The sequence below is a fragment of the Sander lucioperca genome, chromosome 15 (assembly GCF_008315115.2).
Source record: "Sander lucioperca isolate FBNREF2018 chromosome 15, SLUC_FBN_1.2, whole genome shotgun sequence".
Taxonomy (NCBI): Eukaryota; Metazoa; Chordata; class Actinopteri; order Perciformes; family Percidae; genus Sander; species Sander lucioperca.
The window spans coordinates 17,837,944-17,863,948 of record NC_050187.1 but is presented as its reverse complement, the minus strand read 5'-3'; the positions used below and the strand labels follow the sequence as shown (position 1 = coordinate 17,863,948).

Sequence of the window (26,005 nt, the reverse complement as noted above, 5' to 3'; positions counted from 1 at the left end):
GTGTTTGCCTGTGTATGTCCTTTTTTGTTTACTATCTTAAGTATATTGTTTCACAATACATTTTTTAATCTATCTCAGTGGTTCTGAGTTTTTTTGAGTCCATGCTCCACTGGTTTTCATTAACCAGGAGCTAGCTCACAGCTGGGACGCCAGATGAATGCCAGTGGGTACGAAAGAAAACTAGTACTCTATGTACAATCATTTCATTTTACTCCCTATTTGTAGTCTCCAAGAGGAAAGTGTTTCCATAGAATCAGTGTGCTTGAAATTATTTGTGAGAGAAGATATTGACGCTTAATTTGAGTCTCAAGTTGTTGAACTGATAGACGCCTGTCTGTGTGTATACTACTTCACATCTATCCTAACCTGACTCTCCTAAGAGTATGAACCATACTCTACAAACATTGCTAGAAGTCTCTGAAAGAGCCAAAAATGTTCATTCCTAGATTTACATACAGTTTGTGTGCTGTAAGTTCAATGCTTGCAATTATAAAATACTATTGAACGAAAAATAGGGTAACTTTTGGGCAGAAAAGGCACTTAATGAGGCAGAAACATAACATTCAGAAAGATATCCTTGAGTCATTGTGGGTCTTCTGTTTCCAAGAAACTGTCCCATTTGTTTGTTTGTTTTTATAGATTTGAAATCTATTTAATAGAGTGAGGAATTCCAGAACACAGCTTAATTACTTGCTCAACACTGATCCTGAGGAGGAAACAGCAAATTGATTTCTATGGAGTGTCCTGAGGGGCTTGCTGGACTAAAGCACAGTGCACACATACACACAAACTAAAGCACAGCACACACACACACACACACACACACACACACACACACACACAAACTAAAGCACAGCGCCTGTGCTCCTGAGGCGCAGTTAAATGTTGCTCTGCCCTCCTAACATCCTCTTTTCCTCTAGTCCTTCTCTAATGTGGCAGACAAAATCTGTGAGCTACATTTAAAACATAATAAATGAAGTAGCTGTGAGATCATGAAACAAGACATTGGGGCAAGATTTAAGACAGAAGGGAACTTGACTTGAGAGTGTTGCACGACAAAGACTGAAAAATGGACAGAGTCAGTGTTTTGTTGAAGATCTCTTCCCCATAACTCCTTCACTGAGCACTCAAACCTGCAGCGACAAAAAGAGGAAAAGTGACCAGAATTGATTTGTTTCAAAGTGCTTGGAGACAAAAAGTGTCAGAGAGTGTGGAAGCACAGAGCTGAGACCATGTATGCTTGAGATTTTAGGAGAAGAGTGCGCTGATGATGATGATAGCAATATTGTTGCAAACTGACAGCGAAGAACAGACCCTGCAGGTTTTATATGATGGGAGGCCCTGGCAAGGTCACACCAAAACATATGATCACATTGGCTGGACAAAAGTTTTAAAGAGTTTGCACCATCCAAAACAACATACATCAGCAAAATAACTTCTTTTTGGCATTTGTTTGGCATACAGAAAATTCCACACAGTGAAACACTTCACCAAGTGACTCAACAAAACAACACGGGAGTGGCAGTTTTGTTTTATGGGACCCTAATTAAGTCTTTAGCTACTATCGGATGCCAAGTATCCTATATCACCATATAGCCTTATTTTCATTTGACGACCATGTAATGAAAAGCAGTTGCTATTTTGACAAATCATCATATATCTCAAAATCATATATTTTCAGATAAGATTTTGAATGGTTTGATTTAAAAATAAGAATTTTGCAACATTGCAACACAGCTAGACACCGATGTATCGCATTTAAAAGAAGAAAATATTTACAAAAAAGCATAACATTATTTACAGAAAAGAAAACGACTCCCTAGTTATCTGTCCGTCTATCTACAGCAACAAAATGAGTGCAGTATATACTATATTAGCAGAGCGGGACAAATAATCAATGTCGACATATGTTCTGTTTCAATCTGTGATGCTACGCTGATGCCATTATTCTTAGCTGCCTGTTGCATGAATGTATGAATGAACTCAGCGGAGCAGGCTTCCTTGATTACAGTGGCAGTAAAGCCTTTTGGTTCTCCACGAGCAGCTGCGTGTTGCTTAGCTGCCTGATGGAGCAGCCTCATTAGGCTACACTTCAAACTTTGTCACTACTGACATTTCATAAGTCAGAAAAAGGCATAGTGTGTCACACTGATTTATGGTCATTGTTCTTCACTGTACCCTTGAGTGCTTTAGTGCAGAATATTTTTGATGACTACATCAAAATAAGCAGACACTGCTTGGTGACTTTCTATTAGCTTGTTTGAGGCTCAGTGGGATTTTCAGTGCCAAAAGTAAGATGTTTAATGCAAAGAGGTGAATCAACCCATCCACCGATTGACAACTAAAATGAATTATTAATTAATATCACACACACACACACACACACACACACACACACACACACACACACACACACAGTCAGTATTTTTCAAATGTCTATCTTGCAGTTTGACTGTTGAAATTACTGCAAATTTCAATTTCTGGTCAGTTTCTTTCCAAAGAAAAAAAAAAATAGGACCTTAAATATGTGCAGTGTGTCTCTTACCTTTGGATACTGTTGGATTGGAATAAGAACTCTTTCGGAGAGCTTGATATTTTTATTGCTGATGATATCTAGGTATTTCTTTGTGTCACCATCTTTTCTCAATTCATCTCCGTCATTCTTCTCAATCTCTGCAGAAAAACAACAACAAAACAGATAAGAAGATAATTTAGTTTGTTATGTAACTGAAAAAGCATCAGTCGACATTGCCAACTCTGCTTTAGAGCCAACTGCGGCATGACAAACAAAAACAGACTGGGGACACATAAGATAAATCTAACACTGCATTGCATTACACAGTGAATATTTTGCAGATTATTTTGTGCTGTAAATATGCTCACGTTGCAAACTTTAATAATATGAGATTATCCCGCTGACACCTGATACGTCCTTTTATATCGGGGCCTGTAATCTCATGATCCAATAATTCCAATCAAAATAACAACAGAGGCAAACCGTCACACTCAGCTCGCTGTGCCTCACTTCGCTGCAGACTGAGCTCTTGAGGGCTGTCAACAGTTTAAGATCCCCACACAGCACGGGACTTAAACATAAAAAATGCTTGATGTTATCGGTTAAAAGTCAATTGGGGTAGTTAGGATATTTAGATCAAATTTGCAGATAGTTGGTTCCAATCAAACTGCACTATTCCTCCTAATAATTTACAAGATGGGAAAATCTAGTGCAAATTGGCCCAATAGTGCTCTTGCGTGTCCCCAGCCCTAATGCAGTAAGATGAGAGATGAGAGGTGGATATTAACTGTCCGGTTCAGCTTGACAGGAACACCCTGAACAGTGCTATTTCTTGATTGATGCATTTTATGCCAATTGAGCTAAACCACTCGCTATAAATTAAGTGCTCTCGAAATGAAGCTATCTGTTGTCCACCTAGCAGGAATCCTCCTCTGTCGCTTATTAATATCCATTGGAATTACAATTATCAGTCTGCAACACATTGGCTGGACAATAAATGATGTTCCTGAACAAGAACGAGAACGAGTCACAGAGTGCTCCTGAGCTGCTTTATTGAAACTCAAAGCTGTCACCAGCCAGAGGACAAAGCTATGAGTTGAAAAACAGCTCGAGCCAAGTGCATGTGTCATTACGGAGCAGAACTTTGAACAAATAAATGGCTGAAATATTTTATCCCTGAACAACGTATTAAATTTTAATGAATGCATTTGTCTGTTTTTTTGCTCTCTAAGGAAGGGGATTGACTACAGACAGGAATACGTCCTCATAAGTGGCTGAATCTACCTTAAAATCCATCTTAAACGTCTAAGAATGTGACAGTTTATGTGGAAACAATATTGCCTTGTTGGAAAAGTGTTCCAGTTTATGTTCCCAGTGAAGGGTCCTTCTGAGGCTATTCCTTGACATGACAACTCCAGCTTAATGATCCCTCTGTTCCAGGCAGTTACAATATTCATTCACTACAGTTCCTAATGGCCAGTGGTTTCACTTGTACACCATTGGCTACATTAAGGTCATTTGTTTGATACTGCCATTGTTTGTGAAATCACAAGACAAAACTCCAACAGTTTGAAATGCACCAATTTCTTCCAGCGTGACACAATCTTTCTGATGGTGCCTGACTGTCCGAGGAAGATCGTTTGAATTGGAACATACTGTTTCTTTTGCGGTTTCTCTATGAGAAAATCCCTCTGCCTAAAAGTTAGAGGTCCTAATAATAGCAGTGAATATTTACTGAAGAAAGAGTTTTGTTCATTTTGATTCCGGACTGCTTTTTGGAGCCACTGAAAGAGACTATACTTTAATTAAATCATTCAGGCTTATGTCAAAATAAGAAGTGTATTTTCACGTCCCACAATGAGGCTGTAATTGAAAGGACTGTGTCAGGTATACTCAGTGAACTCTGTGAACAGGTAATGCTCACTCAAACACCACCATCACCTGCCTCTGGATACAGACTGTGCCTGAAACCTTTTGCTGAATTACAGGTAAACAGATTGAAAGACCCTTTCGCCCTTTCATTCCCATCAACACGGTTGATTCACACCTACTTATTATACACTTTACACAAGACAGGTGTCCCAGCATGGCAGGAGCTTACAAAATGTGCCTTTTAAAAATAGCATCTAATTCTTGCCTGAGGAGATAAATTAACACAACCTGTAGTGTGCAAACAAAAGCATATTTAGCTCTGCTTTATATACAATAGACATGCTACTGTATGGTGAAAACTGAAAATGTGAAATACAGTAGCCTATATTTACATGAGCAGAATGTGTATTAAGCTACGCTAGTGATGGGGCTCTGGGGATGTCAAGGGTCAGAGGGTCCACCACAGACTGAAATATCTCAAAAACTATTGTATGGATTGTCATGACATTTGGTAAAGGCATTCATGGCCCCCAGATGATGAGTTTGATGATCCCTTAGTCTTGCATTGCCAGACCTTCCTCCACAGCGCTGCGGAGGAGGGTCTGGGTAGTCCACACAGCATTCTGGGATGGGAGAAAAACGTGCCCTGGTTTATTGGCATTTCTTTAAACCAATCATAATCATCTTGGGCGGTGCTAAGCGCAAGCAACTGCGGGAAGGAACTTGTTTTGGTAGAACATGTGTACGTTCAAAGTTGTTTTAGTCGTTTACAGAAAACTCAGATTCGACACATAGTCTAGCTGTCTGGATTTACCTTGCAGAGATATGAGGAGCAGTTAACCACAGTCCACATAAATCGACCAGAGTTTAGAATGCCAACTCAAAGAAAGTAAAAGGAGTCGGACATCCGGCCTAAAAAGAGGGACATCGGGCGCAATTTCCGACGACACCTGAACAATCCCAGAACAATTCTAGTGCCATCATCAGTTTAAAATTGGTATGCGTCTAATACATTGGTTTGTGACCAAAATATCTGCAAAACGATTGACTCTTATCAACCTCAGCTGTACTTTGTGTATAGTGCTAATTAGCCAATAATGGTGTGCATTTTAGCATGATGCCATAAGCATTTAGCTCAAAGCAGTGCTGTTTGAACACAGCCTCAACGAGCCGCTAGCATGGCTGTAGATGCGACTGTCCTCTCAAGAAGAACGAGTCGTTTCAACACCTAGAAACATGTTTTCATGTGACAAAGCCATCCAGCAGCAGAATTATCAGCAAAACCACAGCGTCCACATACAGTACAGAAAAAGGGTCAACAAAACATTGGACCAGATCAGAAAAAGCTTCTGTGTATCATTCTAGAGGGCGTATTGTGTGTGTGTGTGTGTGTGTGTGTGTGTGTGTGTGTGTGTGTGTGTGTGTGTGTGTGTGTGTGTGTGTGTGTGTGTGTTTTTTATTTCAAGGGCTTGTTGCTTGCTTGTTGAAGTTATGGTCATTTGAGTACATTTCCATGTGTGTTTGTTAGTCATACCATCAAATAAAGCTCATTTGGATTTTACCTCATTTTAGTGGTTAATGTTAAGTCCCAGATCCAAGTTTCATCAAGCATTTGTTTATTGATATACTCAAAGATTAGTTCTGGTCTTCTGTATGTGGGACGTCATTTATTTTGGGATTTGTTTTCATTATGGGTATTCTGTTCATTTCATTTGAGTAAAGTAATGATGTTTTTCTGGCCCATGAAGATGATTATACTCTGGCACAGTGCATAATAGAAAACACCTTTATGCTGGTCTGCAGTGTGCCAGTGAACTCAGAAGAAGATTGTGTGTGAGAGAAAGAGAGAGAGAGCAAATGAGATATATGAAAAGGCATAGAAAAAGAGGGAAATGAGCTTACAATATATAAATTTGGGGAAATGTTCACACCAGTATCATGATTGTGAAATATATGTGGCAGGGAGTGAGGGGAGCCTAAAGATCAGAGGAGCGAGAATGTGCTTTGAAGGTCACTGTTTTCAGTCCTCACACAGGATGAAAAAAATCTCTTTGGGAGTAAAACACTCTCAGCGACTGTTCTGGTGCTCTTGATCCCCTCTCTTGTGCTTCCCAAACTGCTTCAGTGGAGCTGCTCATCAGCCAAGAATGAAAAAAAGCAACTGTGGTTTAACTGGCCAGCTACCCTATAAATGTGTGAGTTGCTAAAAAAGAGAAATGTGCTCAGTCAGCCTGCCATGGCTTAAGGTTAAATACATCTGCTATGTTCTGTATGCAGCAACACAGAGTATCAACAATGACTGAGGAACAGTTTGAAGTTAATTAATCCTGGACACCAGTAAAATGTCAATATATATACACAAAACTGTATTTATAATTACAGTAAATTAGTTTCTATTAGAAATTTAGATCGCATCAGATTTTGTAGTATTTTGATTCACTTTTAACAAAAGAGGGCTCCTTGCTTTCAGCAACTATTGCCTCAGTAAAACAGCTGTACCACTGGAAAATATTTAGGTACTAAACAGGATATTCTTGCTGAGCATAAAAAGATCATTTTGCATATGATTAAGTGAAATCTTTCTTGAACTTGCACAGACTTGAATTCTAGCCATCTAAAATTCCCAAGAAGCTCTAGTATAGTTTGCTTAAAAAGAAAAGAAACATAAATGCCCTGCATGGTTTGAGCTACTATCAGTACAGAATAACATGTATGCAGTTCAATAACATCAGAAGAAGGGGGAATGGGAGCCGCATCATTTCTTGGAGATAATATGTTTACTGCTTATCCTCACATCATAGCTTTATTGGATTTCAGTTGTTGTTTGCAATACAGTCCAGACTACTAAAGCATACGCTTTGTTCTACTGCTTAATAGGCGCTTTTACGCATTCAACTCTGAGATGATGTTGGTGTGATCAAATTGTCTCTTACTACACTGCTCGCGGTTTGATGTTGTTTTTCTCTGATGGGTCAACGGAGAAACGTGGATCCAGAGAAAACTCACACACTAAAACACAGTCTTACAGTGATAAAACAGGTCACTATAATAAACCAAATCAAAATGACTTCTTCCAACATAGGTGTGATTAGTTCTCACATTGTTAAATAGTCATGGCACAGAGGGATTTGATGAGATAAAACAAAAGCATTAGGATGAACCTCATCAAACCCAACAGAGCAAACTCAGGATGTCCTGATATCTGTGCTCTGTGTAGACAAATAATGCACACAGTAAGCATCCTTCCCTTTTTCACTCGACTCACCTTTTATTTTGCAAAGCTGGCTGAAAGACTGGAAACCTTGAATAACCTGCAAATTGATGGACGAGCATTCAAGTTAAAACTGCAGATAGTGAATTGCTAGAAAAAAACATATTTGAACTCCCTACATCTATCAGGTTTAGATGCTGCTGGGAGTTGTATTATGGCTGTACATTGCTGATTTTGGTAACAATAACAGCTGAACAGCACTTCTTTGTTTTATGCTTTCAATACAATCTCTAAAATCTGTTAAAACAGCCAATTACTGCTGGTTGTTATTTAAAAACGCAGTGCTGAACCAGTCAATACTGATTTGAGTGATTATTACTTTATGCTTTATTGTACTGTAGGCAGTTACACCAACTGTAGTAAGAGGTCCAAACACAAAGGCGTTGTTGAGTGCTGCTATTAGTCTGTAGACAGCTAAATTATTTACTGATTTCTGAACTTCTGAAGGGTATATCTACAATAACGACTTCACAATGGGAAAATGAATCAAGCTAATCTCTCTCCGACACCTAATTGCTTGTTCACATCAAACATAGAAAGAGGTAGCAATAGTGCTCCATTTCACAGAGTGGATCTGGTGGGGAGAATGGACCACGAGACGTGCAATTAGCTTTGTCTTTTTTCACTCTGGACTCATGAATGTAAATGCATATATCGTTGGAAATATGCGCCACTGTTTGGCCACATGCTGCTTATGGGTTTTTAACTGAGCTGCACTGAGGCAAATTGCATTCAGCCCGTTGACACGGTGATAAAGTATTACATCTTCAATCTAAATATAATGCCATCTTTAAATTCTCTGCTGAATGTGTAATGAACAGTGAAGTGAAAAACGAATTACTATTCATGCAAATTATAAAATTTTATACAAATTAAAAAGCAAGCAAATTAAACACATTTTAATCAGGATGGTGTTTCAATAATCCTCTATTTATTACAACTACTTACAAGCCAGACAGGATGCAAAACATTCTGCAAATTCAGCTTTGGTAGACAACATGGTCTATATAGGATCTGTTTCTCTTTATTATATGTGTACAATAGGGTCTTTTTATCTTTTATATATACAGTGTGATGTCATTATGCATGTTATATGTGTAACTTATATATAATAAACACCTGTAAATTAACAGGTATGATTTATTATATCTGAGGATACATGATTGAATACAGTGTGGTATTTGTGTTATTATGCCGCATTCTACACACATTTTATTAATGTGGATATAACTTCCAGGTGTATATAATGTATATTTGCTCTAATGTTTGTGCAAAAACTGTACAGCAATGATTGAGCGATTTATTCTTTGATTGACTGATTGATTGATTTATTCCTTCATGATCAGTATGTATCTCTCTTTTTTCAGTCCTATTTGTGTTAACGTTACATCCTGCATACTGTAGCACTGTATTTCCTTGTCTAATTGAACTATCTGTGTGAATGTAATTACTGGTATGTCGGACGAAACAGAACATTAGCCTCCATCAGCATGTAGTGCTTTAATGATTAAAAACCCTGAGCAGAGACTGACTAAAAGTATACCTGAACAAAGAAACCCTAAGAATGTAACCAAACTACTGTACAAATCACATTTTACAACAAAATAATTGATAAATTGGTATTTTTTTCTTTCATTTGCCCTCCACACTATGATACTAAGTGAAGCTGTGGCATTCTAAAGGAACAGGTAGACCACTCACTTCAAATCTGTATCAAACACATTCCAATGTAACCTAAGTATATGAGAATACTTATATTATAAGCATAAGAAAGACAGTAATTTACCTTCTTTCCTAAATACACGATGCCACTGTTACTTCTGTACTTTTCCCTGATTTTGCTAGTTTTGACTTAAATAAATCTCATTTCTATTTATTTATTTAGAACTTCCCTGTTATATGTGAACATTAAGGAGGCATGGTAACATATTCTAATACCTTATTTCTGAGTGCTGCTGCTTTGGCTCATCTACTCATTTATTCATTGACCTTGGAGTCTAATCTTATTCGACCCATGCACTCATTGTAAGTCACTCTTGATAAGAGCGTCAGCTAAATGCTGAAAATGTAATGCAATGTATCACTTTCCTGAAATGTAATTTTTGTGTCCTTTTGACAGGTCATGTACCACATGAGTTATTGTTTATTTGTCGCTATGAGCTGGGTCACTGCTGGATACTGAGCGGGCCATGTTTACACTGAGAATGTGAGCAACAATTTATAAATAAGAGAGAGAGAGATTAGATGCAAATCAATTCTTAGAGAGAGAGAGAAGTTTTACGTTCCCAAATAAGCAGGCCACTTGCATCTGTATGTATGTGTCGAGGAAAGTCCCCTGCAATATGAATTTGTACATTGATTTGTACTTTTTGCATGTATATTCAGAGTATAAGATGAATACCTCCTAAACAGTCACTCATTGAAGCTAACCATCTCAATATCTAATTATAGCTCTTCAGTATCGGCTGACTGAAACTAAGGCTAAAGAGGTTGCAGTGCATCGCACAGATGCATGCATTGTCTGATAGATTTTAATTAAAGTTAAAGGGTCGTTGCCCAAGCTTATTTTTTGATAAATCCGTGACTGAGCATTTTCATCAGCCTAAAGTATGTGGCACAAAATTTACCCTCACATATGCAATGTGTGCCAGCAGAAACTAGCCAATACTGTAATTAAATGCTGGTTGCTTTCTCTCTTTCTTAGAATATTCCCTCCTGTGTGTAAATATGAGAACCACAAGAAAGTGCAGCTTAGTGCTTGAGTAAAAACTTGTGCTCAAGCAGTTCAAAGAATTGCTAAATGCAGGAAGGAAATGGACATGATGAGTAAAAAAGTAATTTATGATGTAGATTAAATGGTGTTTTGAGCCCAGACAATGTGGTGTTCCAAGACAAAGGCACTTTAAGCTCCAAATATCAAGCTTAATGGACATTAAACTGGCAAATTCATGAAATTCCGTAAGTGAAATCACTATAAGGACTTTTTCTTATGTTCTTGCTCTCTTATGCTTTACTTGACATGAGTCATGGGGTTGGTCCTCCTCCATATCTATTCTCATGTTTTATTCAAAGAATCCTACATCCTTCAAATCTCATGCAGATTTCATTGTATTGTCACTGTGCCTAGCAGCACTTGTGAGGGCAATCGAGCTATTACATAGCCTGTCAAAACGCATAGTGACAATGTAAACTAGATCTTGTGATTGCAAAATAAATATGGAGAAATGTTCTCCTTTGCCCTAAAAATGGAAACATAGGACACACATGCCTTTGTTTTTATTAGGAATCCCATTGGTTTTCATGGCAAGGCTGCTCTGTAGGAAAATCACTGGGGTATGTTAAAGGATTCCTTTCCTTGACTCTAACTTCCACCCACTTTTAAAACAACTACGCTGTTATTTAGTCAAAGGCAAATTAAAGTGCTACACATAAAGAAATTGATTTTCATCATCTGAGCAATCATTAGGCTCATGCTATATTGAAATAAGATGGCTTTGTGACCAAGAAGGAACTATTTTTGAGGAAAGTGGGACAACGACGGTTAACAACTAATAGAAAGTTGTATACATGTTGTATTTAATGTATATTATGCAAAGTTATTCAAATAATCTTCACTTGTTTTATCATTACTTTCACTATCAAAGGAAACAAGAAGCTCCCACTCTGCTCTGAAGTAGAATTATCCCCACCCACCCTCTGGAAGAGCTTTGTCCCAAACAGCTTTAAATCTGCCAAAGAGAGACAAATGATTTTAGAGGTAACATAATTTAAACACATATTCACTTCATAAATATGGAGCTGTTAACTGAGCCCATGGTAATTCCATGCTATGCTGTTTATTGTGCATGATGTGAATAATTCAGGATTACATGCTTTGCTATTCACCGATAAATAGCTGTGAATCTATAAATCTGTAAACGGCAGTTTATCTTGCTGTCCACGGATGATTATTGAGTTGACAATACAAGACTGTCTGAACTGACAGTTTATTATAGTGATTGTCCACTATTGTGTATCATGCATGCTGTGTGTTGACTTTGCAAACTGGATGCATGCTATTCTATTGCAATGTATTATTATTTATTGCAGTGTATTGCATTTTTGTGTACAGTATTATACTGTATTGTATAATCTACTGTATTGTAAATTACGGGGAACTGCAAGTGTATCTGTATCTGTTCCCAAAAACTGCTTTAACTGAATGAAATAAACATGGAAAAAAGGCAAGTTGCTGTTCACTACAGCGGATATGATGAAGACAACATTTTGTGTTTGTGTCCTGGCTATGCGAGTCAGCCTTGAGTAAATTTGGCAAAGTGTACTGTGGGACAGATGATCCCATCTGCATCACAGTTAGCGACAAGAGCAGAACTGTCAGGTGTCTCATCAACATATTTCAACAGAAAAGCTCAAGGGGCAGAAAACACCAGAGAACAAACACACTGTCCAATCAGAGTGTATTAATTTAACACACAGTTTGACTTTACCGCTTTTAACAACAATGTCAAAAACTCTTATAAAGGCTCAAGCAAGATTTTGGCATTTTATTTGGGCACAAAGTAAGAAATAATGAATTACTTAAATTAATGGGGTCTCAGATGTTGCAGGAATATATACAGTATTATCTGTCTGATATACTATGTTTTCATACAAGGGTACAGTACCAAGTGCTCTCCCGCTTGTTTTCTTGCCTCTGTATGTAATGCAAGTAGTGTCCTGTAAGCCCATGTGGGCTGAACACCTTTGGGTCTATGACACCAGAATAAAAGTATATCCTTTCATCCAATCATCCACAAAAGCACATCACTCAACCCTTCAGATCACGTTGTCTGGATTTGCACTGGAGAAATGCAAAAGGTACATCTGTGAACCGAATGAGCTGAGTTCTATATTTTGCTATAAATGTTAGACATACTGCAACATTAAATCATTAGAAAGACTGTAGAACATATGTCCCAATTAAGTCCCATATGTGACCTTGATGACAGTTATCAGTTATTATAAGTAGTAGGTATAAAGAGAAGGTGCATTTCATGCATGGTGTATTAAACCGTTTTCTTTGCTATATTAGAATCTAGCACTTACATTTCAGCCTGCCTATATGTCTTAGCTAGAGTTCTTAAAAGTATCAGACTGATGCTGTGGCTAAATTTGAATCAAGAAAGCTCAAAGAGGATGTCACTTTTGCTGAAAAACAAGTCTTTTCTGATAAAATGCAGCTTGTTTTGGTCTGGACATTGCAATCCTGATCTTACTATATGCTGAAATGACCTCAGCTGGCAATACACTGTATTAATGAACAGCACATTTTAAATCCAGTCAATCATACAATTAGTCCTTTCACCCTTTTAATCCTGAGAACTGCTCTGCCAACTGTTTCAGTTAATTTTCTGGATGTTGGATGCCAGAGGGCAGTGGGTTAGAATAAGAGGGGATGACTCTCACACACTTTACTTTCTGTGCTCACTGCATTTCTTCCCTCCATGGTAGAAAATCTCAGAAAAGTTCTCCACTGGAGCCAAAGAGCAGCTTCCTCCATTAAACACAGCAACGTGAATTCATTGCCTTCAAGCAAGCACAAAGAGTCAATGGGCAATGTGTTTAAAATAAGCTTACATTAGGTCACTACTTCCCCAAAATGCTATGTAATGGTGTTTTCAGTTGCGGGGAACAGGGTGAATGCCTCTGACAAATAACTGTGCAAAGCTCAAAGTAGATCAGACTTTGAAAAATACCTGACTTACCTTCTGCAAGCAGGCGCACCGCATGCACAAAGGAGGGGTCCAAGCTGCTTTTCTCGGCCACCAATTCAGGTAAGTACTTATCTGGATGCATTATTACCACAGCGGACCTCTTCTCCGGCCGTGCAGGTGAGGCAACAGGAGTGCTGAGCGTCGGAATGCAACTATAAACCTTCCCGCTCCTGCTTTAGCTTCAGTCTACCAGTCTTTATGAGCGCCACAAGCGAAACCCCTCGAAAAAAAGAAAAAAATACTCGCCCCGGGTCTTCGAGGTGCTTGACTGAAGGCTGAGATGTGATTCAGAGGTGTGAGCGACTAGAGGTTGACTTGTGATTCAGAGGTGTGAGCCCATCTCCGCCACCGCTGCCTGCTGCCTCTCCTCGGCACCCCGCCAGACTCTCAGACTCAGTGGGTCTGCAGACCGCGCTCCTCCCCGCCCCTCAGCATCATTATTGGCCATATTCTGGGACTGGCGCTGCTGGAAAACAAAGACGATCCCCGCTGAGCGCATACCAATTGGGCGACGTGCTTGGAGGTAATGGAGAAAAAAAAGTTGACGTTGCACTAGGTCGGGGCTAACACTGATCCATGCAACATGGCATCATGAAATGGGAGATTCAGCTGGTTTATTGAAAGTGTTATGTAAGTTATGTTGCAAATAGTGCCTTATTAAAAAAATACATTTTAGAATACTATGCAATAACACTACAAATGTTTTGTGGCTACAAAAACAGAAATATGCCTACACCATCATAGGTCACTGTAAATTTGTAAGTCAGTGCCAGCCACACTGTAAATCCCTATAAGAGCTATCAGTGGAGCCTTAAGCCAGTAATGGCATACTAGTAAGAGATATTACCCTTAACTCCAAGAAAAAACATTTCTTATCCAATTAGTTTCTCGATTGAGCTGAGGCAAACCCTAATATATGGTGGCCTGTGAGTTGCTGTTAGAGTTTCCAAAGTTCTCTAGAGTAGCTTGTACCTGTAGCAAAGTGTTTAAACTGTTTACTAGCAGTTTAACCTGAAGGAATACAACACAGGTCTCTGTGTCGCTGTCCATGGTGCTGAACACTGCCTGCATCACTGAGTTTTGATGATTGTTTTGCACATGTGGAGAAGCTACTTTTATTTATTATCATTGTCATAACATGTAGTCTAAATAAAAGCATATCATGAGAACAAACAACATAAAGTCATTTATTTCTTCAGTTGTGCTCCCTAGTCATTTATGCTGCCTCTAACCAAATGGTTTAATCTTACTGCTCTTGTGTCTTGTAGGCCTTTAGAGATGAACATTTTGCACCCTGAAGGGTTACAAGACCTGCTCTACTCCAACATCTCTGTTAAACAAAAAGAAATCGGACTGTCTTATTATGGAGTAAATCACTGTTTGGCATCTTACTTAAAAAGCTCTGCAAAATTATGACCAACTAGTTCCTTTTTTTTAATTGAATTAATGGCTTATGGGAAGAGAAGGGAGCAGCACCAGTCATCTCATATCTTGTTTCCTGTTAACTTTGGCTATAGTGTATAAAGTATTTGAGATTATCCCTCATTTCTTTTCTCACTCTGGTACTTGATGAATTTGTAATCCCTTCCCAGTGTAAATTTGTTCAAATCTCAATAAAAGCATGATCACACAAAAGAGCGTCTTTCAAATGTTGCATATTTGCTTTACTTTTCCAGTAAAGCAAATATGCAGATTATACAGAGCAACGTCCATGTAAGATGTTAAGCAGCCTACCTTATTAATGTTTGTTAGCAAGTAAAAGAGCAGGGCTGCAATTCCAGAATAAGATTCAGAATAATGTAAGATGTTCACTTCCTGTCCTATTGGTGCTCTAGGAGTCAAGAAGAGCGGTTTCTGCTTGTAAAGTGAATTATATTACACTATACTACAGACGTTTCAATGTCAAGTGAATGCTTCATTAGGTCTTTATGAAGCAGCGTCAGTGGTGTCAGCAATGTAAAGAATGCATCTCATATAAAATGCCTCTCTTGTCCCGTAGCTATGATATTGATATGAATCCTAAAGTCATCTGCAGCGCGGCACGCTGGCTGCTTTACTTATTCACTTTTCAATTTGAGCAGAACAGGCTGGTGAATGACCGATTCTAGCCCCATTTGACCTTAAATTTATTCTGACTGCACTGATCAGAATCATAAAGACTGTGGGGGGACTACAGACTCTAGCGTTCGGTGAATGATTGAATTCTTGTCAATGTGCAATAACGAGACACAACTATACTTGCCTGTAAAAATCTTATATTGTTCTCCCACATATTAAATATTAAACACATCAATAGAACTTTGAAAACTTACTGTGTAGCTACTGTGGGTGCATGTTGTTATTAATCACTCTAAAAATGGTTGAACTATTTCTTTCATTTGACTAGTGTCTTGGCATTAAAGCCGAGTATGAAGTATGAAGTTACTGTGGTTTGATTGGGAGACTAAAACACAGTGTCATATGTAGGAATCAGAGGCCAGTGCCCATGTGGCTTTGGTTTTATTAACCAAACAACAAACAAAAAAACATTTTTCTGTTTGCATCTAAATACATATTTAGATTTTTTTATCTTATTTGACATTATAGCTCTTGCTAATTGCTACTTCTTCTCATTTCTGAAATGACAAGCAGGCCCAGAAGGAGACACTATTGATCAAAACTTGCATACATTCACCATTTCTTTATTTAATTAACGATTATTGTCTCTCTGAAATGAGACACAATTTAATTTTTCTGCTTGATAGCCTAAAATAAGTGACTGGGCCCATGTTGGCCAGTACTGTCTTTGCATTTCATGCTCGCTGAACCTTGACTGATTTAATTTTATTCAATGAAATGATTCATGACAATGATGATGATACTCCTGCCGCTGTTACAGTGGCTACTAATGGTAATGATGACTATGACTGTTAATGTGCTTGTAATCTTATGATTGTGCATTTAGACTCAAGCAGGCAGACTTCATCATGACATTAAAGGAAAGAGAGAAAAAAATATGGCTGGGGAAAATATCTCATACAGTGATGTTTGTCAGGGCAGAAAGAACAAGACTTTCATCAGACTGCTGCATGTTACTTTGGACAAAGATGATTGTGACAGACACTCTGTAATTTAGACCCTCTGTATTCAAAGAGTTTCAGTTTGGATTAGATGCATTCTTACAGCTCTCTAGTGGTCAAAGTGCAACATTGCACATTTCACTGCTACATCCATGTGATGCAGATTAGTCTTTATAGTTTTTAATATATATATATATATATATATATATATATATATATATATATATATATATATATATATATATACTTAGACTCTGTCTTAAAACCCTGTTATTTTGTGCTCCTTTCTAGTCATAGGTGGCAGGTGGCGAATTTTTTTTTGCAGGATGGTAGGGGAAGACTCATCGCTGATTGGCTCGCCCTGACATTCTTACCCTGCCTAAACCTAACCAGAGTGATAGAGAACCTCATATATATATATATATATATATATATATATATATATATATATATATATATATATATATATATGGAGAACCTAACCAAAGAATTTCTAATATGGGCCTAACCAACCCAACCAGAGCAGGCAACGAGTACTAGCCATTCAGGGATGAGTTCCCTAATGAATATTCATGAGTCTTCCCCTACCATCCTGCAAAAAAAAAAAAAAAATCGCCGGCGGGGGAGGTGGAGGTTTGGGTAAGCTAATGTGAAAGGGAGGTAGATTCGGATAGCCTATGCTGCATACACATGATCCTTGGTAAAACCTTTAGTAAAACCGCTCTGAGGACGCGCTCGTGGCCGCTAACTAGGATATGATCCGTAACGTTGCATGACGACCTTATGTTTTGATCCGGCAGCTGTTTAGAGATCGCTGGATAATGGTCATCTTAAAAAAAAAACTAGGATTTCAACTTCCGAACCTAGACGGCACTGCACCTCTTCTCTTTTATAGCCTAATCGTAAATGTTACACAGTCAGTCAATGGCAACACATGTCAGAATTCAACACTTCTGCTTTACCCTTCACAATAAAAAGCTCTATGACTTATGAATATTTCACTGAGAAGTTACACAATAAAATACATCACAAAAATAATTATATTTTCCACACGTGGCATATCAATACATTACTGTCATTTAAAAAACTAACCTCTTGCCTTAATGTAGCAATATGCGCCGCTTCTTTTTGGCATCGTAAGCATCAATTATTTCTTCTGCTTTGACTTTTTGTCCATGTGTAGGAGGCGCAGTGTTGACAATGTAATTTACGACATTGTCATCAATATATTTTATGTAGCCTGATTATTTTTTTAGTCCACTCCCGAATCACCCATTCCCCTTTGACACAGCTTTGATTACCATGACAACCAAACCAAACAGACGAACACAGTTGTTCTACATCTATGGTGGCCACAGTGCTTCAGAGGCGCATTCAAAAGACATAAATAAACGCTAAAGGTGAAGAAGGTGGTCATACATTACATTATGCAAGTTTGCCAGATCGGGTAGCGGATCTGTAGTTCGAATGAACTGGACAATGTGTTTGTGCTGCTTGCATGGAGTGAGAGTTTGTGTGTGCTAAAGTTTGTAACTGTATGTCTCTCTGCAGTTCTTACCATGCTTGTGAATGGTGGTATAACGAGTTTACTCTGTTAAACTTTTATTTCTTACTTAAATCAGAAGCCCCCAGACACAGATGAAGCAATAACAAGACCAACAACCCCAGAATATGGATGTTTAGACCAGAGTTTGGTTTAGACTAGACATACTCGATCTCGAAGTGTCCTGATAAAAATTCTGCTATGATTTGACACTATAAATATAATGTAATTGAATACTGATTTATTTCCATATAACTTGATGATATTATTATGACGTGGTGATAATTATGTAATGCATTGTGATTGCTTGGCCAGCTGATAAATTCTGTCCTCTTTTTGGCCCCTGTTAGCCCCACCTTCATCAAGCCAAGCACAATAATCCAAAAGTGGTGTTCATACTTTATTTTCAAAATAAAACTATATTTAAAGATCTACTATAGCAGGGGTCACCAACCTTTTTGAAACTGAGAGCTACTTCATGGGTACTGAGTCATACGAAGGGCTACCAGTTTGATACACTCTTCTGAAATAACAAATTTGCTCAGTTTGCCTTTAGTTATATATGATTATTAATGATTAATGATAGTCATCTATGTGAAGACACTGATCACGTTAATGATTTCTCCTTATCAATAATTATCAACAATGACTTAACAAGGTGGGAAACAGATAATATCAATATTCAATTTTCATTTTTAGAACAGGCCTGAGGGCTACTCATGTGGTCCTTGGGGGCTACCTGGTGCCCGCGGGCACCGTGTTGGTGACCCCTGTACTATAGCCTATAACACAAATATACATGTACCAGAACTGACCTGTGAAATAGACCCACCTAGGGCCCAGGGTCGTCCTAATTTGGCTACCTGATACAAGATTATCTATTTTGGTGTATGATATTTTTTGTAAAGGTGAAATAAAGAAATTATTGTTTAGAACACAATCATGCCTTGGGCACAAAAGGGTGTGCAATAATAGGCTACCTGATGGGAAACAATCTCAGGCAGGTTTATCAGGCCTACTATCAGGCTTGTTATAGCCTTATTTTTTACAGTGTATGGTTAGAGCTATGGCTTGTGGATAGGCTACTGCCTGAATGCATGAATAAGTATGGTGCCAAAAGAATATTTGGAAAACAGAAATTCCTCAGTATACTTACCCTTTTTTTCTTTAAAGATGTTTTTTTTTTTTTACCACAACGTTCACGGAGTTGGGAAACACGAGTTTTATTTTGAAAGGATTCACCGGAAGTGTTACCTTGAATCATATTACACTTGACATTAGTGTGCAGGCCCCTAGTCGCGATGAGGGGGGGGGAGCAAAACATTTGACAAATCCCACGAAATCACTTGACTTTGGCGGAGGGATTCTCCCCCGGGATGAAGCAAGAAGATTAGGAAAGGTATGAAAATATTTAACTTTTAGTATGTTTATTCAATTAGCTGCATGAAATTGATGGCAAAGTTACTGTTTTCTGTACCTGTGTCTGTCCAAGGACACAGTGCCTGAGAGGGTTCACGTGTCGCAGTTTCATCGTCAGATCAACACTTCAAAACATGTATGAACCATTTTATACTATTAAAATAACTGCAATACATGCAATCATGAAATCATGGTTGCACTCTTAATGGAGTTGCTTGTTGATAAAAAGTGTAATGTTTACCTGTAAATGACTAATAAAATCAATGGGTGCCTATAGTCTCGCTTTGCCAGACCCTCCTCCAAAGCACCCTGAAGGAGTGTCTGGCTACTCCACATAGCATTCGGGATGGGAGGAAAACGTGGTTTAATGGCATTTCTTTAAACCAATCAGAATCGTCATGGTCGGCGCTAAGATCCGCACAGAGCCGCTGCAAAATAGTCGTGCATGAGAAAACTCAGACTGGACAGATAGTCTAGTTAGCTGTCTCAATTTATCCTGCAGAGATCTGAGGAGCAACAATAGTTATCATAAATCCACCGAATTTTAAATTCCAAAAAGAAGAAAGCGGAAGGAAACGGAAAATACATGCATATGGTGGAATTTCCTGCAGCACCGGAGCAATCCCGGAAGTGGAACGTCAAGGATATAGGGTACGTCCCAAAGCCCTTAAATTGCATCACCGTCTCCTCCACTTGCCTCCCTTCCTCGTGTCTTAGTCCCTCCCACCGAGGAGGCCCGGGAGAGACGTGAGGAAATCTTTGGAGGAGAGAGGCAACAAGCAAATGTGTTTTAGAGGACATCCTTTCCTCTGAAGTGTCACATAATTACGTCAGCTGTTTGAGCAGAGTTAGCAACTCCGTCAGCTGCACGGCTTCCGGGAAGGCTGCTCTCGTGTATCCTCGGCTATAGCTCCTCGATGATCCTTCCTCGATGCTCGGTCCTCTGGGACGAAGTAAGAGCTTTGAGACGGCCTTCACTGAGGAGGGACAGAACAACATTAAAAATGAAGTGATCATAGTGTTAATTGTAGGTATTGATCTTTTTCCTGCAGGAACTTAAAGATGTCAGCAGTCGTAGTCGTGCACGGTGGGGCGTGGGCCATACCTGATGACCTGGCCAAGGCCTCTGTTGATGGAGTAAAGGTTGCATCATGTGAAGGGTTTTCAGTGTTGAGAAGAGGAGGTAGTGCACTGGATGCTGTTGAGGCAGCTGTGAGGGCTCTGGAAGAAAACACTGTGTTTAATGCAGGTATACTGTACACAATTATTCTTCCCAATATATATTAACCATTTAGACACACTTAGACACACAAATCTACATTTAAAATCTACATTTGAACCACAGGGTTATACACTCAGTCGCCAGTTTATTTGATGTATTGCAGGACTGTTGTATTAGACTGCATTATTTTTAGCTAGGTGTACCTAATAAACTGGCAACTCAGTGTATATCTGTACTCTGATTTCTGTAATTTAAATAGATCTTAGCAACAGGTTTGAAAGCCACAGCTCTTGGCTCTTATCCATTCATACACCAGTTTAAAAAGCCTCAAACTACTCCCACCTGTCCACCCAGGAGCCAATCACTGATGATCAATATCCTCTTTAATGATTCAGTTAGTTTTGTCTGTAGCTCAAAGTCTCCATCTGCTGGTGGCGATGCCAACATTCATCTAGACTCCATCTAGAATCAGAGTGGTGATGATGGTCAGCAGAGCTGAGGTTGCTGACTGATTATGGGGCTCAGCCTCATAATCGGGTATTAATCCAAAATGGAATCTGCACCAAAATCTAATCTACATTTTAGAACTGTGTAACTCCCTCATGGTGACCTCAGCAAGCTTGAACAAAACATAAACCTGTAGAATAGAAGGTAGACACCTGTACACTGTACAAAATAACAATCTGCTTGTGCTTGAATCTTTTGGGGACAACTTGACTTAAATTAACCTGAATCCTTTTCACATAAGGTCTTGGCCATGACTGTCACTACCATACTGTTAATGGACAGTTTTCAGTAATGAATCAGTGTAGATCAACTGTCAGCACAGTGATGCATATCTTGCTTGTGCACAAATCGTTTTCTGTCAGTGTGATCACAAGACAAACAATGCCAACGTGCTTCACACGGACATATGTGTTAACTCAAATTTGTATAGAATGAAGCTACATTAAAGCTACATTTCAGACCGTAAAAGCTTTTGAATTATACATCAGCACCAATGGAACTCTTGAGAATCACTTTATGTACCAAACAAATCTGTATAAGTACATACATTCATTATTTCATAAGTACTATGCTCTTTTGCACTGTTTTGTCACCACCCTGTGGACTTGTGAGGATGAAGCAGGCAACATATGACTACAGCCTGTCATTCTCGCACTCTCTCGGTCTGCTGTTGTTAGATTTGAATTAGTTTCTCAGCATTTATAAACTACCTCCAGTTTACATGGACACTCGCTATCAGCTGTGCACAGCTTTGACAACACCTGCATCTGTCTGAGCCATTGTATAAGTTATTTACTGATTGTGATTGTAGGGCATGGAGCAGTGCTAAATGCTGATGGAGAAGTGGAGCTGGATGCCATGATCATGGATGGAAGGACACTTGCCAGTGGTGCTGTGTCTTCAGTGAAAAACATTGCCAACCCTGTGTCACTGGCACGGGCAGTGATGGAAAAGGTGTTCTTTTTCTCTTTTTAAAAGGAAACTGTAAGAGACCACTGATGGTTGGAATCACTGATTTGGATCCTTTTTAAGTGTTTCTAAGGGCAAAGAGCTTTTGTGTGCATTGAACTGAGTGGTATTACACAACAATAAAAATATTTTGAAAAAACTGTTTAAAAAAACATGTTCCGTTACTGAACTTTTTCTTACATGTCTGCTGCCATCGAACATTTCAGACAACCCACATCATGTTGTCAAGCAGAGGGGCAAACCTGTTTGCAGAGAGCATTGGCATGGCCACAGTTCCCACTGATACACTGGTGACTGAGTATGAGAGGAAAGAGTGGGAGAAGCACAATAATTATCTCACTGGAGTAATGCAGGATTTCAACTCTCAGTGGTAAGTATCTGCACTGTTTACCTTTATTTTTGACCCCTTCTAGTCTAGTCTGGATTTCATTCATACATCTCTTCACATCATCTTTTCAGGTTGAATAGCCTGGTGTGAAACAACCCTGAAATAAAATAAATATAACCTCTGGAGCGTGCTTGGTAGAGAATGAGCTTATATACAAAATGTTTTTACAAAAGTTAAAACAGCAGGAGAAAATGTTTTCAAGTTGTCCTCTTCAAACCAGATAAAGTCAATTATTTTCAAGTTGACCAAAAACAACAGAAACAATGCAACTGCTTTCATTGATCACAATGTGGTTGTGATGGCCATTATGCCTTCTCAATTCTCAAAACATCCTATGTATTTTAGCACATCTTAGAAAAATGTTTTCTGTAAATTGACACCTGGAGAACAGCTCTGTTTTGCTGTTGGGGAGGAAGAGGATCAGGCAAAATGTTTTTGCCATTAAACACAAACGTTTTTGCCTGATGAATGTCTAGTACTGAAAGTTGCCATTCAATTTATTTTTGCAAGTTAGACAGTGTGCAGGAGTTTCTTTGCAACTTTTGACCTACTCGTCCCTCTTCTACGCACCGGTCTCGTGTAATAGATGTTTTCTGTTCTGAGTTACATGAGAAGTGAAATATGTCCACCTTTATAACCTTTTGTTCTTATTCTAGGACCCATGATACTGTTGGGGCGGTGTCTGTGGACTCTGCTGGTAATGTTGCATGTGCAACATCAACTGGAGGGATCAGAAATAAAATGGTTGGCAGAGTGGGAGACTCTCCGATCATTGGTACGACTTCATTTACTTGCACTTTTTCCGCTATCAGCTGCAGTTCAACTTAGATTAAATTAAATTAGAAGTCATCATCATCATCATATATAATCATTATAAAGTCTGATTTTATCACACCATAAGCTACCGTATCCGCTACAAGCTACACTGTAAGAGCAAAATGATCATTTCAGTTATACTCCCAACTTTGTTTTTAATCATTCATTTTTGTTTTGCAGTATTATTTTTTCATGTTCTCTCTTGTAAATAAGGCTCTGGAGGATACGCAGACAACTTTAGTGGTGCAGTGTCTTGTACCGGTCATGGAGAGTCTATTCTTAAAGTCACATTGGCCAGACTCATTCTTTCACATATTGAACAAGGTGAAGTATCACACTTTCAAACTATTAAGACAAGCCACATATGTCAAACTTCATCTGGTCTTAATATAATTTGATGTCACCACTTCTGTTTTTGGGATAATCATTAAAATGTGGAATGAATGAATAATGTTAAAATAGTGTACATGTCTTGTGGGTTTAGTATAGTTTAGAGTAATAACAGTTTTGCATTGTAGCCTGTAAGTTTTCTTTGTCTGGCAATACAGAATTAATGCAACCGTTATTTATTTCGGACAGCACTCTTTTACGACTATGTTTGAGCAGAATTAATTTGACAGTATGATGATTTTAACTATGGCTGCAATGAGATTGATAGATGAGTGTGTTAGTTTAGTTAGTTGGGTTAAGACGAGCTTCTATATATGCTAAAAGCATATTAGCAGAATTAAATTGAAAAAAAAAAGTTTCTGTAGGACTCAAAGAATGAAATGTGGTCTTGTCTGTTTACTTGCACTTTGATGTAAATGGTGCTGTTGTAACATTATGGCTTTCACTGACATGGGTTTGCAAGTTTTTAGAAGCTTTTGTTTGTCTGAAAATGGCAGCAAAAACAGCATAAATGGACACACTTACACACTGTTTCTTGTGTTTGTTGTATGGTATTGTGGAAGGACATGACCACACATTGATTCCCTAAATGTGTTTCGTTAGTTAACTATTTCCATATTTCCTCACAGGTAAATCAGTAGCAGTTTCTTCACAGTTGTCTCTGCAGTACATGGGAGAACGTGTCCGTGGTGCAGGGGGCGCTATTGTAGTTTCTCCATCAGGACAGTGGGCAGCCACATTTACCACAGAGCGAATGGCTTGGGCAGCAGTGGATCATGATGTTCTTTGGTATGGATTAGACCCAAATGAAAGATCTAAAGAGCAGTTATCCCAATATATATAAAATAATCCCAATAACCATTTGAACACATTTTTTAATACTTATTAATCATAGAATTGACCAATATAATATGGAACTGTATTTCTTAGGTTTTCCACTAATTCACTACTTCATTTGCTACTGTTGTTTGTAGCCAAATTAAATTAGTAGTTTTTTCTTCTCTCTAATCTGTGACGTCTAAGCCATGTACTGTACAGTACAGTACATGTGTACAGTGAAATATATTATTAATAATATATTATTAGTATTGAAGTCTCAAGATCTCTGTTATTTGAGCAGCTAGTACATACATTTGCCTATTTTTTCTTATCCCCTGAATTCTGGATTACATTTTACATATAATAACATCAGATGTCTGCTTTATTTTATTAAAATCTCTTTAACATTGTGTTAGTTTATTTCTCCACATTTTTGTTTATCTGTCCAACTCCAAATTTGCACACCTAATCCAATTGAGGTCTAAACATTTTCAGTTAGCTTAGATGTGTAAAAGCAGACTACTACCCTGAATATGAAAGTGATTAAAAATGCATCTGTGTAAATGTGTTTTTCTCAAATTTAATAAACTGCCAAGTTACGCAAGTATTCAAAGTCATTGTATGTAGTTCATTGTGACCATAGTATGCCTTTTAAATTCAACTTGAACACCTTCTTTGGTTAGTGGGTTTCAGTGCTGCCATGTACTGTATGCTGAAAGCTGTAACTAAGTGGATAGGATTAAAAAACATCCTGCTCTTATTTTAAAAATCATTTGTTTCATTTTTGGCATTCAGTAAAATTAGCTTTTAAAGTTAATTGTTATAAGTATTGCATGTTTGTGAAACATAACTGCCCCCCCCTCAAAGTTGTTTGGTTTTCATTGTTTTTCGAACACCTTCTAGTAAAGTGGACTATTAGGGGGTTGTTAACATAATAACAGGCTTGTTCATGAGCCTACTCTTCATTTGGCCAGCACCATTGTTGGTCTAGCTTCATCCTTTAAAACAATGGCTGCTCAAACAGAAACTCACTCTATACAAACCTGATTCTGAATTCAAATTAGATAGTATGACCATGTGATCCTACTGTGATTTAAGACATAGGTGCAGCTCTGAATGGCTGGTTCATATGGTGCTGGAGACAGGAGTTGTTATATGTTCCTCTTAGACTGGACAAATATTTGTATACCTTTTTATTTTTTTTATTTACAAATTTCAAATTACTTTAGTTTTTGTCCTATAAGTTATACAAATGTATATTAGGTATGTATATATATATATATATGTATTTTGATACTGTAGTTAGGGGTGTAGATCTGTGCTATCAAGCACATATATTATAGATATTGAAATCTCAATCTCAAAGAGAGTAAGTCAAAAAGTATTTGATTGTGTGGTAACTACACTATTTGTCCTTAAGTGTTATTATATACACTCACCGGCCACAACAACTTTGTCATGA

At 38.2% G+C, this 26,005-nt stretch overlaps 2 protein-coding genes across 6 annotated transcripts in view; one reads left to right on the top strand and one right to left on the bottom strand.

The window, feature by feature from the left end:
* khdrbs2 (KH domain containing, RNA binding, signal transduction associated 2) overlaps positions 1-13,914 on the bottom strand; it is a 74,156-nt gene extending 60,242 nt beyond the window's left edge. For all 5 annotated transcript variants that reach the window (XR_004105611.1, XR_004105610.1, XR_004105608.1 and 2 more), the window contains exons 1-2: positions 13,403-13,914; positions 2,546-2,673 (exon numbers count right to left, since the gene is read on the bottom strand). Coding sequence is in view for 1 of the 5 variants with exons in the window: in XM_031303341.1 (XP_031159201.1) it covers positions 2,546-2,673; positions 13,403-13,493 (219 nt within the window). In the remaining 4 variants the exon portion in view is untranslated. The remainder of the gene's footprint in view (positions 1-2,545; positions 2,674-13,402) is intronic.
* A 5,356-nt stretch (positions 13,915-19,270) lies between these two features.
* Positions 19,271-25,107, top strand: si:dkey-103j14.5 (isoaspartyl peptidase/L-asparaginase). Its single transcript, XM_031303314.2, has 7 exons — positions 19,271-19,412; positions 20,485-20,681; positions 21,973-22,115; positions 22,337-22,500; positions 23,175-23,293; positions 23,548-23,658; positions 24,354-25,107. Exons 2-7 carry the CDS (start codon positions 20,495-20,497, stop codon positions 24,566-24,568), a joined length of 939 nt encoding a protein of 312 aa, XP_031159174.1. The 5' UTR covers positions 19,271-19,412; positions 20,485-20,494; the 3' UTR covers positions 24,569-25,107.
* Positions 25,108-26,005: the final 898 nt, after the last annotated feature.